We start from the raw sequence: 16,766 nt of genomic DNA on the forward strand, positions 1-16,766 counted from the left end.
GATTACAATAAGGACCAAGTCTATAACAATGAGGAACATGTGTAGTGGTGTGTAGCATGACATCATCTGAACTGAAAACTCATTGAGGTTATGTCATTATGCTGTCCCTTTAGAGGGGCCTGACCTGTAGTTTATGAACTAGGCTAAATCTAATAATGAATAGTAATAGTACTAATTCGGAATTTAGGATTTTCACTTTTAACACATTATCATGACACTGATGTGTTTTTACTTAATTTACAGTACGGTTTCTGAATCTGAATACTGAATCCATCTCTGCCTTTCTATGGCCGATCAGTTCTATCAGTTCTCTTGACCTGCTCTTTTTCCGTGCTGTAACTGAGCTAATCAAATGTATGAATGAATACCTGAATGGACATAATGTAGCAGTGAAGTCAAAACTCTCCTGTGGCGATGGCTCAGAAACCACACTGGGCAACATATGCCATCTCTGTGTGCAAGGCTGTCATGTCAGCTTGATACTGGTCACCAGTCCAAGTCTCATTTTGCATTTATTCATTTCCAATTCATGGCCACATTCAGTGCATTAGAGCTGTGTTAAATCAACCAGAACTATATTAAACTCTCTGGAATGCATTAAAAAAGATGATGAGCTCTGATGATTGATGAAAGATGTTTTTGAAGCAATTATCTGACCAATTGTTAAGCTTCCTCTTATATCATGGAGCAATACAGTATTTATGTAATCAGAGAGAGTACTGTGTAAATGAGATAATTGTTTTCAGCTAATAATAAAATTTGAGATGGAGTTACACCAAGTTTTGTTTCTTGAGATAAGTCAAGGTATTAGACCCCCTGCTGCTAAGCACAGCAGGATATCTCAGCAGCTGTCTAAGTGTGTTGGTGCAGTTTAAAACAACTTTCATGTGTGTTTTGAGGTGATATGGACAAAGGGCATTGGGAATGAAAGACAGCAAGAATGAACAAATAGTAGCCATTCAGGAATAGAAAATAAAGATACAGAGAAAAGGGAGCACTAAAATGGAGAGATGAATAGCCACCACCTAAAATGGCTGAATAAACAGGAGGAAATCTAGGTCGGTCTGTCTCTCCCACTTCAAGGAACATTGAGGCAAGTGTCCTACTTCTTGAATGCTTTGGACACTTTCGGGGCAAGCTGTCATCAAAATGAGTCTCCCCTACACTTGTGAATTTGTTAAAGTTATGAGGCCAGTAAAAAAAACATAAGGAAGTATTATTTATGAAATACAAAATAATAGTAAATTTGCATTCACAATCATCCTTCCTGCATGCTTGTCCTTCCTTGTCAATTATTCTTCATAATTATTTTTTCTCCACCATTTCGAAAAGGCATTATTTTTCATGAAATTAATTGGCCCAAAAGTAATAAGGCACCAGTAATTTTTAAAGGCAATTTTCTTTTCCATAATATGAAACTGCTAAAAAGATAAGTGCATATCAAAGGCTCAGCAGATAGCACTCATTGCTGCTCTCACAATTAAGAGCGCTGCCTGCAGAGAAGAGGCATGAAATCTAGGTGATTGGAATGCAAAGAGATGCCAATGTAATTCTGAGAAACGCCATTACCGTTAATCGGGGCTTCAAATGATTGATTATGCTGATGCCTTCTTGCAATGTTGGGAGCCGTGCGTGCATGCTGATGTATGTCACCTGTTGGATGCATGTCAGACTTCATGATCAAAGAGGCTAATGTGCTTCTCAGTGTACTTTTATCAGGCTTTTTAGGATTTGGTGGCAAGATTGTAATAGTTGCTCACAAATGCAACAGTGGTGTGTGTGCGCAAATGTGACTGAAGTGATGCCAAATCCTGTATGTACTAACACCATGGATGTGCCAGAGAGAGACATATAGACTATCTATCTATAGATAGATAGGTATGTTGGCACATATATACCATTAATTCTTCTATTCTGAGATAACTACATAGAGGTTCGCAGAGGGCAGGTAGTAGCGAACCAGTGAAAGAAAGTGACATGATATATTGTCTATCGTGTGAAACGGTGGGATTTTAAATGTCACAATGACTCAAGTTCTGACCTAGATCAGTCTGTGTTGTTGCTCTGCAGAATGCTCATTCACTCACAGAAGGGCACACGTTCTGTACACACATGATCAACCACTTAGTCAGGTTCTACCACCTTCCCTATGTGGAAGTATCCAAAAGCAAAAGTGGATGCGAGCGTAGACACCCTAAGATGTCAATTTCGATGCATGTGACAAAAGGTAAACCTCAATGCAAGTGCTTGAGGCAAATTTTAACAAAAAATTGCTTCTTTTTAGAAGACTAAGTCTAAAGAGCAGCAAAGGTTCACAAAAACACATAACCGCAGAGGCTTTTAAAAGCAATTTTCCCCATGCTAATACCAAACAAGCATTCTATGCTCCACATGTATTAGGGGAGAGAGACAGCTCGCTCATCCATCGATTCCAATGTGCTAAATCTCAGTCAAAAGCCAGAAAACAGGTCACAAATAGTACCATTGAGTAGCTCTGGCGGTTCTTTAACAATCTTTAAGAGTGATAGAAGGAGAGATTGGGAAAAAGAGAATGAACACTACAACTCCTGCTGCTTCCTTCCCTATCTGTGTTTCGAGCAAAAACTACTCTACTCTTTTTTTTTCACATCCCAGCATCCCTGCCCTCCCACTACCATCATGTTCTTCCTCCACCAAAGCTATATGGAAACCAGGTGGTGCCTCTTTCCGTGTGCCAGATGTTGTGGAGACGCCCAAGTTGGGCACAGTGGGTGTCTGTCATATTGGATTCGAGTGAGTTTATCTGTCATAAAAGGCGTCCTTACACCTCTGTCCTCTATCTCATTCTCTCCACCTTCTCCCTCCTGTTCCGTCCTGCTATTTGTCAGCGTGCGCTCCACTGAGCCAGGACTGTGAACAGGTTACTGTAGTTGAGACAAGGTTCACCAGGATCAGCCATGCACGTCACAGATGGGCCTCCTTGTCCATTCAGCAAGTATGTTGACATAGGTTATAGCATAAAAATGCACACAATGTATTTGAATTCCTTCAAATACCTTCTCTCTACTAGATTCGATTGCTAAGCTAGTAAAATAATGTCAGATAATGCTTCATATTATGTCAAAAATACATGGCTGTCACTGCCAACATCTGTTGTTTTTCCCTTTTAAGTTGCCAGCAAGTTGTGGGGCGGATTTCTGCAAAACATTATGAAAAAAGTACCTTCTTTGAGTTTACTGCCAATAGCATTCATCTGCAATAGTTTGGATAATAAATAACCATTCAAGAATTTTAAAACTGTCAAAAACTGCAGGCAATTACATAATAATTGCACAAATAGCAAAACCCTGCAGTATCCATATAGTAACTATAGTGTCTGTGGGCACACAAAGCTCAAATAAACTAACGCCAAAACAAGTTTTAATCTCTTCCCTGCCAGCTCTGCAGAAGACTATTTTTCATAGTGAATTTTATAATTAGAGTGTTATCCAACTTGTGCCATCCCCCGAGTGGCAGCATTGGCACACAAGAGGAGGAGGCCCCTTGGAGGCTTTTCCAAGCAAAAGGCGTATGTAATGAGTCATGAGGTCTCTCTTTGCTCCAAATGACATTAATTGCTGTCCAGGCAGAAGCCTGCTGGAAAATGGCCAACACATGCGCAGGTTAAAAGCAATTCAACACTGGGTAACACTGCAGCCACATTTCATTTTTCTTAAAATGTGTGCAATTACATCATATGTAGGTTAAGAATGGTAATTTATCAAAGGACAGTCTTATCTAGAGTAGAGAAAATATGATGAATACTATATTTGTAGTGAATCTGCCAAACCAACAAGTAGCAAATAAATAAGTAAAGGATAAATGTATGAATGTATCTCTCTGTAAGTCTTTTTTTCACAATTCTATGGCCACTCTGGCATGTTCCAGCAAGATGTGAATGAATTAAAGATAATGTGCTCTTCAGCCTTCAAATGTCTTTAATCAAAGGGAACTTGTGAAATTCAGAGGGGGGAGATATAGAAGGTTCTGTGGGGGTCAGGAGAGCTGTGCTTTCATGCATATCCACTGCCTTAACATCTGACACCTTTGTGCGGACTTGTACTGTCATGGCCACAGGCTTAAATCTTCCAGAGGATTGGACAGAGGGGGGTTAGCAGACAGGAACCTGCTGACCCTTTTTTTTACTTTTAAACTGAATGTGCATTTACTGCATGGTGCCACACAAAACAATATAAATAATCATATGCTTCACTTCCCTTGTATTTCTGATTTAACTTAGCTCTGATACAGCACTGTATGCTGGATATTATGGTAATGCTCTATTTCACAGGTTCTGTAATTTGATAAGAGGCAAACAGCTGAAAACTGAGATTCATAAGAGACAAGTTAAAAAAGCAATGGTCAAAATCAATGTGCTATGAACCGTGATACCCCGTCGTTTAAGTACTAGCATGGGGCAAACTCCTGAAACACTGGCTCATTCATTTCCTTATAATGCAACTAATACTGTTTGCATTTAGACCCTACTCCCTGGTAAATGCTCCAACCCCACAACAGTGTTCACTTGAATTGAAATTGAAATTATTAGGAACTAGGAAGAAATGTACTGTACATATGCAAAACCAACTCATCTCTTTGAGATAAGGATATAATAATAAATATTAACATTATATACCTTTAGGGAGAGTAAATATTTTATATATATTATGTATCTGAGGTAATTGTTAATTTGGACTACAATTTAAATACATCTGTAATTTCCATGACTAGAAAATTAATTTAAGTTAATTTAAGTATTTATGTCTCTCAATTTTATTCATCCCTGCAATTTAGAAATAAACATATGTTCAGCTGACCTGCTGTGCCCTGGCTTTGGTTTACACTAGTTTACAATACCAATTCATAGGTGAAGGTGCACCAACTGAACACTGGGCCCATTCTCTCTATAATGAGCATTAAAACACAGTCATTTGCAAGAATTCTTTCAAGAAAGTATGATAAGCACCTCTGTTCTTAATAGCAGGAAAAGTATAGGACCTCCAAGACAAAGCACTGCTTATGTTTTTTCTCCTAAAAATTAGACAGTTCAGACAGTTAGACATTACTTTGAGATAGTTCCAGTCTGGGAACACAGAAAAATTTTAAGGTGGCAACTCCCCTTATAAAGAATTACCGGAATGCACTGAGGATCACGTAGTGATAATAGCTTGAAGCATAAGAGTAGATTCTTCCTCCTATTTCCTTTTGATTTAACCTCTAATCCTTGCTCTTAAAAAGACCCATTGCAAAAAGCTATCAACCAGCCAGAAAAAAAAGCTCTAACCACCAGATACATACATACATCTCAGAGAGACACTAAGTTATGAGGATCAAAAGGTCACAACCTTTATGGTCAGCTTAGATTCTATTGGGAACCGCAGCTTGTTCGGAGCCAGCTTTGACCTGACAGGAAATGTGCTGTGTGCGTCTGTGTGAGCGCTTTGCAGAACGGGAGCTAACACTAAAAATAGATTATTTTTTTCCACTATAGAGAGACAGAGGAAATGGCTTATGGCAAAGGAGGAGCAGAACAAGAGAGGTGGAGATGGGAGAGTTGGCTGTCATGTCCTTGGCCATCTGCCCCACTGCCTGGCCAGAACATCTGAGGATCAATAAAACTCTGAGACACACACTATAACCTGATTCAGTGCTTATAATAATTCTATATAAGAGACATCCAGAAGGAAATATCTTTTTTATCCCCGTAGATTGGTTTGCTGATGATCCCGGCTTCACAAAAAAGCGATAGTCTTTTTTGTCTCCTTGTCAATAGAGCTTTGTCATGGCGAGAGTCAATAACAGGAGGATTAAATAAATACAAACTTGCTCTCGGTGAAATGCACAGGTACTCACTTTCACATTTTCACTCCATCTGTGAAGGAGCTTCGCACTCAAATTTGATCCCCCCTTTTTTCAGTGAGGAGAGAGAGAAAAACAACTTCTTAGTGCTTTTTTTTTTTTTACCAGCAGGCGCTTAATCCTCCATGAATATATTTGCAGTGTGTACGTATGTGTATGGACGTGTATGTTTGTGAGTGAGCCAATCTGCCACACTGTCGCTGATACTGAAGGCAGAAGATTTTTTTTCTCGCCTCCTTTCCGCTAGATTTATTTTATAATGTTGACGTTTATCACTTGAGCATGCCCGCAATTCATCATCCCCTCTTCTGGTCGATAATCCGAAAGGGAGTCAATTTGCTAAAATGTGAATCTATTTCTATTATTTGGTTTTACTCCCCTGCTTGCTCTCTCTCCATCTCTGTCTTCCTATCCGTCTCTCTTTGTCCTGTGGAGGCTCAGGTGAGGAGCAGACAGTGGCTGTAACAGGGTTACACCAAGCCTTGAGGGAGGATTTAGGAGCATCTTTGGAGCTAAGATGGCATCTTGGCTTGTGTGTGAGATACACCTCAATCAATTCCAAATCCCTCTGATCTTTCATTAGGTGCTCGTCACAAGCTGTCCCACTCATCACTCAAACACATAGCTCACTGTAGCGTCTGGAGCTGGGTAAATAGAGGAAATTATAAAATGATGGTGCCGCTGCTGACTGAAGTGAGGTGCTTTGATCTCAGACAGCATCTGTCTTCATGTAAGAAAGTGCAGCTACTTAAAGACAGAGTTAGATGGAGTTGGTACCGGTGTTCAGTTGATATGGTATAAAATGTTAAAAAATAGTTGCACATTTACACATCAAGCAGAAATGGTGCAGTCATCTGGAATCATGCTCATGTCCACCTTACAAATGTGTGCAATATAAAATCTCTTTAGCTCTTTTTTTATTCTCTGCCAGCTCTCGAGATAAATATTTGGCTGTTAAACTGCTAAATGTTGCACTGTTTTCACCAGTTGCTAAATGCGCCGTTTGCTCCTGGACAGGTAGTGTATGGTGTTGGTTTTAGCACCTTGTGTCTAAAAAAACAAAGCTATCTAGACTGATGAGAAACAGTAAAGTTGCAGGTTGGGAAAACACAGTAAGATTCGTTAAGGGCTGAGTCAACTGAGTCAACTGTGTAGTCACAGGATCCATTTATTGATTTGGTAATATCAAAAAAATCTATTCAACTAAATTAAAGCAGCTTTTACAAAGGTAGTAATTAACATTGCATATTTGTCCTTTTTTTTTTAGCTGCAGTTTTGTTTTAGTTTCTCTACGTCTTCAGGTGATACCAGTGTTACCTTATTTACATGCTTTATCATTGTTGGCTAGATGGCTAGTCTACATTTATAAACCACTTTAATATAACTTTGTGCTAGCTTAAGTTTTTTGGCTTGTTATATTGTCTTTTGGATCTTCACAGTGCTTCATAACCATTTGTTCCAATCAAATTCATTTAAAGCTAAATCAAATGGATAGTTTTGTGCACATACCTAGATTCAACTTGAAATTTCACCAAAAAAAAAAATGAAGAAAAAAAAAATCAAGCCTTAATTATTAAATGTAATTTCATTAAATATGGAATAAGAAATGAGGAATTGTTTACATTTTTCAAATATCTTGCTCAAGACTCCTAGTGTGAAATTTCTGCTAGCGTGACAAATAAATGGTTTAGCAACAGAGTAGAGTTTAAACAATAAAATTGCCACTGCAGAAATGGCCAGGATCTGTCCACACCTCTGTGACTATAACCTTGGCCTCTACTAGAGGCTTTAGTAGAGTCATTTTTCTCACTGCAGCTGAATTCAAACCAACTGACTGCCCAGCTTCCAGCGCTCCCAATCTAGGCTTTAGTGTGAAAACAATAGTGCTGTGGCACTGTAGCAGAAAAAGAAAGAAAGAGAGAGATAAGAAAGAGCGAGAGATAAAAGGAAGAAAGTGGGTGGGTGGTGGTGTTGTTTGGTGGTGATGGGGTGGCAGCGTCAGAGTGAGACAGAAAGGCAACGCATAATTTGGAATTCACAGCCAATGTGCTTGTGTGCTGAGACCTATCTGAGCCAAGTTTGTCTCTGATGCTGCTCTGAATTCTAAAATACCCACATCTCTCTATCTCTCTCTCCCCAACTCCTTTTCCTCCCACCTCTTCCTATTCTTTTTTTTCCTTCTCTTTTTCATTCAGCCTCTTATATTTGTTCTACTTTTGGATGTACATGATGCTCCACTCTCTGTCTCTTTCATCTTCTCCTTCTGTCTCTTCATCACTGTGAGAATGAAATTCATGTCCTACCGTGAAACTGTGAAAACACGAGCATCCCCCAGAGGGGTGTCTGTCAGAGAGCAAAGTAGGGAGAGGGAGGCACGCGTTTGTTGTTTCTCATTGAATTTTTCATCTTAATCCATGAAACTTACATCACTGTGGCCAGGGCTAAGGCCACAGACCACATGAGCACATTGTAATAATGTTCCTCTGTTTGTCCAGCTCGAGCGGTTATTACTTGCTGAAATAGGACAGGAGGGTGATGTGGTGTGTGTGTGTGTGTGTGTACTACATAAACTCTTCCCCCTGAAGTGCTTTTGGTTGACACGAATGACAGACAGATGTCCCAGAAGACTCATGTTTGAAGTGTCAGTGCCAGTGTACTGAGGTGTAAGAATTTGTTGAAGGAGCTTGTAAAAATGTGTGCGTGCCGTGTGTGTGTTTATATATCTACGTAGCTGAGAGTGAAAGAAAAGGTGAGAGTGCGCATGTGGGTGGGTGTGTATGAGAACCACAGAGCGAGAAATAAAGAGTGGGGGTGCTTGTGTTACATATGTTTGTGAGCATCCATGCATGAGCTTGTTTGAGGAAAATACAAGACATGAAAAGGCTTTCGGGGTAATGTGCATTTAAGTGTATCTCGGCATCCTTTTCTCTGTTTTCAGTCAAAGCCAAGGTTCCCGCTGATTAATTATTAATAACCACAGGCATCAAACCCCCAACCTCCTACTTGATTATCCTGTGTCAACTCATGAATGGCATTACTTAATCAGAGGACTAACTTCATGACCTTCAAGTATCTTTTGTGGAAATATGCTCCAAAACTTAAAGAGGTGCTGTTAAAGCTTCCTGTGATGCAGACTCACTGAACAGCACTGCCAGCAGTACAAAGATATAAGTTTTTGAGCAAGGCCCTTTTAACCAATAAGAGAATTTTAACTAGTTCTGCTTGACCAGCACATTTTGACACATTCTCATTTATTGCATTTTCATAATGATAACCATCCTGGTTTGCTGGACATGGTATGTCAAAGTGTAGCACAGCAGGGAGAAGGGCTCGGTGGAGCAAATTGGATCAATTTCAAGTGTGATTCTTGTGCTAGTTTAGCTGCATATTGTAGCTTTAAAAATACAAATATAAATGCAATCCATCTAATGCAATCTATTTTTTCTTAAACTAACACTATAAAGGTACTGGTGAAGGTCCACTTTTGCAAAATACAAAAACCAACACCACAGAGAAGTTCTCCAAATAACTTAAATGCATGTTTTCCCACCCTATAGTAAGCACTACAGACATTGCTACATTTCCAACTAGGCAAAGCAGAGTAATGCCCTGAGGCCCCGGGCTTCCAGAGACCCATTAAGTTCCAAGTTCACTTCATGTCAGTTAGTTGTAATTAATTCATTGCACATTTGTTTTGCAATTTCATATCAATAAATTCAACCGATGTAGATCCTGCAGCATGTTACTACAATCTGCAAACTAACTGACACATAAGTTGAGGTCAAGTAGAATTATTCCATCACAGGTTAACTGGTTTGCTATCAGTACCAATATTCACCTCATTAGAAACCAGACACTGACTGGTCACATTTCTTTGTCTCTGTGAACTTTGGTTGTATTTTTTTTATATTATAGGTCATCAACTAAGCCAAATGTTGAATTCATTCATTCATTCATTCATACACAGCTAAGCTGTCAAACTAAATTAGCCTCATCTAAATCTTAAACCACTCACAGACCAAACACAACATTAAAAAGACCTAAAACCTATTCTATGATCCTGTATGATCATATGGTGTTTCCCCCCTCCTTGTGTATGCGCCTATCGTAGTATGTAGGGGTCTACCTAACACACATGTCCACTCACCAGCCTGCTGTGAAAAGTCATTATGTCACCAGTGTTACCTTGTGGGAAGGTACAGTACTAATAATGTAATGTTACATATTTACCTCCTGCAAAGAAACCTGGGTAAATGCCAAAATTGTTTTTGTAATGACAGCATTTAGTTATCATTGGTTACTTTACCTATCAGTTTAAAAATAAAATAACACAGTCCGTTGTATCAGCTGGGGAATTGGAATAATAAAGCAGTGAACACAGAAATGAGTCTGCTGTTTAGCTGCAGAGGACTGCCTATTCATCAGCAACATTACAAAATACTCAGTACATGTACGGCATGCAACTACTGTAGCTGTAAAAACAGCAGCAAGGTATATTTTCCCAGCTTTTTATTTCCGTGCAGGGAATCAAATGTGGGAGGTAAGGAAATACAAAGTCAAATAATAAGCTGTAATGTTATCAGAGGCCATGAGCCATAACCTCGATAATATCTATCTTTCCCTGCCGAGGTAGGGGAACTTGATAGAAGCAATACATTGCTGGCCACATACGCGCTGATGCACACGGGTACACATCAAACATCTTATATTATGTCTGTCAGAGGACGATGGAGTAAGAGAGCGAGGGGGAATCAGATGGGGAAACAGACACTGTTAGACATAAACACACAGAGACAGAAAAGATGGATGGATGGGCAGAGACAGGAAAGAGTGAAGAACTGAATGAATAATGCATGTGTACCCCTGCATTAATACATTAAAATATAAATGCATTAGTTTATGTTTGTATGTTACATATGAAAGGAAAATGGAAAGTGGAAAAGCACAGCCTGTGCAACAGTCACCCATCTCATTTCGCATCTTGTGTCTGCACTAGGGTTTTCAATTATCCCGCAGACGCACCTTTTCTCCCTGTGAATTAGCATGAGACAAAAAACTCAAGTGGGTAATGGAATTCCATGCGCTGTCACTCCATTAGGAAATATGAGCCTGATTTGTTGTCAATATATTTTTGAGAGAGTGAAACGATTTAAAACATCTCAAGGGAAGGAAATGAATGCATGAATACGTGTGTTTCGACCTCCAGAGCCCTTCTTATCACCGTAAACCCCACTTTCAGAGGCTGTTCCAGAAAGTTCTCATTTTATCTTTTCATTTCACCTAAGCCTGATTTCTTGTAGCTAACCATCACCCAGTTGTCTCTCAACCCAAACTCAACCAAGCAGTTATTCCCACATTATTTCCACTCTCTCCTGAGATATCAAATAGTGACACCAAAGGGGATCTTTAGAATTGATATCTGATGCTGAAGGACTTATAAAACGTTATTATCTGACGCTATAGGATGTGAACATGTTGCAATATAAGAAACAAGTACAAACCATAAAAGTGTTGGCTACGACTTTGGTTTCTGACTGAAATGTAAAGCTTGTTAATGCCTCTCTAACATCACTTTAAAGTAAATCCCTGTTGAGGCTTGAACTGTTGAATGCAAACAAGAAGCAACAAGGTTTATATGTAGTTCAAACAAGCTTAGTTTTAAAGTGTGTGAAAAAGCTTAAATGTCACATCTATCCACATGACGGCAATTGGAGTTTATTGTAACCGCTATGGATGCAGTGCAGTACATTTTTAAGTTACCCTCTGCAGAGAATGTGTTGCATTACTCGCAGAGTCTTTATCTTGTTAGGTGTCTGGCTGTGATTTCCACCTTAATTGGAAACCAAAAGAGCTGTCAGACATAAAAGTTGAAGGAGCGTTCTTCATTTCGGCTTCGCCTGACTCCAACTTGTCACCTCTGACGTCTCCCCAGAAGCGAGTTCATCTGAGCTCACTGGAGCAACACTCACACACTTACAGGTACACTGTCTACTGTAGTGTTCAAACAATGTTAACAAAAACAGATGGGGCCTTTTCGGTGGCTGGGGTACACACAGTGTAAACTATCCGAACACATTTTTATATTTGCTGCGCCTGTGATATCCATCTTTTATTTACCGCCAGATATTTCCAGCAAGATTGATGATATCCAAGTTAAAAGGTTGTGTCTTCAAAGGAAAAAGAAGCACAGTCTTTTCCTTTTATATTCCTTCAATATTTTTGAGAGTATTAAGAGTTCAAAAATTCACCGTTACCAGCATTATTATCACTGTTATAAGGTTACATCAATGTCTTTTAAGCAGTTTCATCTTTACTGTACTGTATTTCTTTAATTATCCTGTATTGTCTGCATTTTCTTTTTCTAAGTTTATTTTTCTAGATGAGTGATGTAGCCGAGAAGGGACTGTGAAGGATTCCTCTCACTCTGTGAATGTCTGTTAGTGTGTGTGTGTGTGTGTGTGTGTTACATCTTGGGTAATCTTCACCTGCAGTCATGTGCAGTCCCTGGTGAGAGACCGTGTGAGTCACGACCAGCACATCTAGCCCACAGCTTACAGTTTTTCTGTCATGGATTTAAGCTTACACACACACACACACACACACACACACACACTTTAACGTTTACATACCCCACACAGACACACGCATTTCACTACAAGTCACTGCGGTATTGCCATAAGCCCTCCTTTTGACTAATCTTTCTCTAAAAAGTCACCTGTGATACAAACGTCTTTGATATTTGTTTTCCATGCTGCTTAAGGTTCATATCTTAGCATTTGTGAATCACAAGATGTCACCTGACAAGGATTATACACTCTGCGTTCTGACAAACAAATGAACCCGTAAATGAAATACCAGTGGTGGCGAAATGTTGTGCTCACCTCCGCAAATTGCCCCTCAGATTTCAAACCAAGCATGCAGTTGTTCTTAGCAGTTCAAATGTAAACACTACAATCAGCATTTTAATTCATGATTGCCAAACAAGCCGTAAGCTAATCACAGAGAGGAGGGAGAGGAGATAATGAAGAAAGCAAGAGAGAGAGAGGAAGACTGAGGCGGGAGTCAGTGATTAGGTCTTGCCTCTAAACGTCTGTTTTGCTCTGCGCTCTTAGGCTCTACGTGTTTAAGGAAAAACATGTACCCAATTCTGTTTTTATTTTTTTGTCTCAGTAAACTGCGAGCACAAGAAATTTACGCCAAAGTCAAGGTCAGTGAAATGTTCTGCTGGTGAAGCTTTATTCATAAGGAGCGTGGAATATCTGTATGCAATGAAAATCTGCAGAAATGATTCCCTTTCTGTTGACTCTAGCACCTCATATATTCAGCTATTTAAGACATTATAGTGTGCCTATCTAGACATTAGTGTGATGATTTTCAAGTAGTGACCTAATAATTGCAAAGGCTAAGGTAATGGCCCTGGGCCTGATAAGGCCTTTGGTTAGACATATATCTAGATTCGACAGGCGTAACGCCTTTAACCTTTTCCTCCAGATTAATTACTTAACGAAAAAATGCTGACAGTTAGGACCTGACATCTGTCATTACAAGTTATTATCTAATGACATTTGAGTTAAGTCTGCAATGTCATTTCAACACAATCCTACCGCACATAAACCTAATAGGACACAGCAGAGTTGTTGTAGCTGTAAATTAAACCATGTCTGTAGTGTAAAAAACCATCACGGAGCTCAAATATTCCCACAACTAGAAAAACTGGAGAGAAACAAAGTCTAATGTGGGACAAATGAAAATGTGTTATCCAGATAACAACAACAAACACTGAAAGTGAGGTCAAGCCGTGGTTTGTTTTTCCCAAGATTCACCAGTCTAGCAGATAAATATTCACTCAAGATCTAATTAATTATTCACTGTTTACCTGTGGCAAAAAATCCAGCATTCTTCAACTGGGTTTCATTTTTGCAAAGTATTTTATAGTTCAAGGCTGCAATTATGGTTAATATTAAATGAAGCCCTCTTTGTTTGAACACCCTTGCTTGTCAATAAATCATTTGAAATGTTAGTAGTGCAAAGTAACCTATGCAGTAAAAAACTAAACTAAACAAACAAACAACAACAACAACAAATGCAACCACACACTATGTTCAGAACATGCTGCCTCTCTGAATGAATTGGCAAAGTCTACAGTTGCTTTTTTCTATTAATAAATTCATTAGTGCCATGAGACTGGGGTAATGAAGACATTCGCCGCCCAATGACTCACAGCCAAATTATAAGAGATACCCTGCTTGGCTAGCTATGCTGTGATATCTAAAATGAAGAGTTAAAAATGCATCCCTTTTCCTTCCTTTAGAAATTTGTGCAATTACTCAGTTGGTTAGAAACACGCAGGGAGGCGTTTCCCACATCGCCCTCACAAGCTTTTGTGCATCTTTATCATTTTCCCTCCATCCATGCCACTCCAATTCCTCCCTCACCTTTACGCACACACAAGCACACGCACTCACACACACACCCATGCACGCACACACACGCACACACAAGCACACACTTTATCACTCTAAAATGTAAAAGCAGCTCAAAACTGTTTTTTGTTGGCCCTCATCTTTGCAGAGCAGATGGCAGCTTTTCTGCACCACATGGCCAGCACTCAGGAGATGAGGGGAGCTCTTTAAGAAGAAAAAGACTTTCAATCTGCTTTAGCAACTGTAGCTCCTCCTCATCATCACATCTATTTTAGCATGGCGTCAGCAGCAACTCTCCCACCACCACCGCCACCTCGACATACCTTCACTGCAGTGATTTGATGGCTTGCATATATCTAGTTTATGTTGATGATTATTTAAATACTTAATGCTTATATTAACGAGTCAAACACAAAGTCATAAAGCAAGATTATTAAGATGCTGCATGGATGCACAGTCAACTGGCCAAGAATTCCAACTTGCAGCCCCCCCCCTCCCCAGTTTCTATCTTGTTGCTCCAATATGTGGGAATAAACTGCATATGTATGGAGAACTACATTCATTATTCATGCTGGGAGTCAGTTCGAATGTGGTGGAGAAGTAGCTTTAGTCTGGAAGAGGATGGTGAGCAGAGACTTAGAGAAGGGGAGCGAGTTATCTTTTATGGATCTGCACCATTTGTATAATTCAGTTTGAGAATAATGAGCTGATTTTGACCTAAAGACTGCAACTGTAAACATTGAGAATTATGTCAGAGGTTTGTTTGTGGTCATACTCTTGGCCAGACCCTAGCCTGTAAGCTTGTGGTTGTAATTTTAGTGCTTATGGAGAGTAAAAAAACAAGCTTAAGCTACTGTAATTTATAAGCACTAGAATGGCTAAGAACCTGTTCATAAGTAGATAGAACGAAATATTCAATATCCTCAGACTAATTATGTGACTGACTTGGTATATACATGGTAAACAATGCTAAATTCTTAGTGGACAACATTAGTACTTACAATGTGGAGCATGATGTAGTCACCCAGACGTGGGGCACTGTCGATGCGGACGAGGATGCCATCCTTGATTGTAGTGCTAAAGCCCACTGCCAGCCTGTCTGTCCGTGTGCTCGGCCTCTCATTATTGGGCCATGTGTATGTGATCAGACCTCCTCCTTTACCAAAGATGTAGGTGGTGCCAGCTGTGAAAACACACATAAAAAAGGAAGAAATTAGATTTGCTGTAGCAGAAATAGAGTAAGATAAAAAGAGACAGGCTAACAGTCAGTTCTGTAATGTACAAACACAGTCCAAGTCTAACTAGACACCAGGGAGCACAGTGTCATCACCAACAAGACACATTCTGACAAAATCTTCTAATCTACCTCCAATAGGGGCCAAATGTGCTATACAGTTATTCCTCTATGGCTACTTGCCACTGCTCCAATGTAATTGTGTCCAGTTCTATTTTAGATTTTTAATGGTATTCAGCCACCTTTTAGGCAGAAGCTCCCCTAGCGCCATCTATGACCTATCCAGCTCTTAAATATAGCCCTTTTCCAGGGAGTAACAGCTAGTATAGCCAGAACCGGATAAGTCTCCCAATCCTCATGTATTATATATGAGACCTCCAACCAAAGAACAAAGGCTGGCACAAGAAAGGAGAGAAGAGGGGAAAAAAATCGAAGAACCTTCATCAGGTTTAATTTGACAAATGCACTGTAGAAAAAAACAGGAGTATTAGTGAGGGGAGAGACGCTCACCAGAATGAAACTTTTTGTTATTACATCAGCCAGTATGCAGATTGTTGTCAGATAAGAAGCTCTCGCTGGATCAAGCTAGACCCTGGGCCACAGAATATATAGAAAATGTTGATGTGGATTTCCTTTTTTAACATCACGTGGAACAGAAAAAAATGAGAGAGAAAAGTGGTTGCAGGGTTGAATTCAGCTCCAACTTCCTAGGGTGCATCAGAATTAAAGCACTGAATCCTTGAGCCATCTCGTCAACATTAAGGCAAAGATAATCAAGAGATCAAAGGCATTAAACCTACAGCAGATACACTAGTGGGTGAATCAATAGGGGAGACGAAACAACTCCTGTGGCCTAAGCATAGTGGAAAATATTTGGCCCACCTATGAGGCCGACAGGGGATTGCTTTCAATGTTTTAATTTGTTTTTTTTTTTTCCTGCCTCGATCATCTCTCTGCTTTCCTGTCTTCCACACAACCTCTCTCCCTCTGTCTCTCTCCTCTCTTTTCCCATTCACTTTTTCTCCAAGTCACCTGAACATCTGTTTGGCCTTGTGATGGGTGCCCAGCTGTCTCGCTGTTTCCCCTATGAAGCGGCCAACAATCTGCTCTGTGGTCCAGAATACCCTGGAGACTGCAAGAACATATGGATGAGAGGGATTAAGAGAGAGCGAGAGACTCTGTGGACCAGATGAGTGTTTCTATTTGCCTTCAGGCACACAAACACGTCTGCA

The 16,766-nt window shown here is 39.8% G+C and overlaps 1 protein-coding gene across 1 annotated transcript in view; it reads right to left on the reverse strand.

Annotated features, from left to right (window-relative positions):
* Nucleotides 1-16,766, reverse strand: part of LOC113149866 (neurexin-3b) — a 247,787-nt gene that overhangs the window by 51,494 nt on the left and 179,527 nt on the right. Inside the window, exon 19 of the mRNA XM_026342210.1 lies at nt 15,302-15,483. Coding sequence (XP_026197995.1) covers nt 15,302-15,483 — 182 coding nt within the window. The remainder of the gene's footprint in view (nt 1-15,301; nt 15,484-16,766) is intronic.

Source organism: Anabas testudineus, chromosome 24, assembly GCF_900324465.2.
Source record: "Anabas testudineus chromosome 24, fAnaTes1.2, whole genome shotgun sequence".
Lineage (NCBI taxonomy): Eukaryota > Metazoa > Chordata > Actinopteri > Anabantiformes > Anabantidae > Anabas > Anabas testudineus.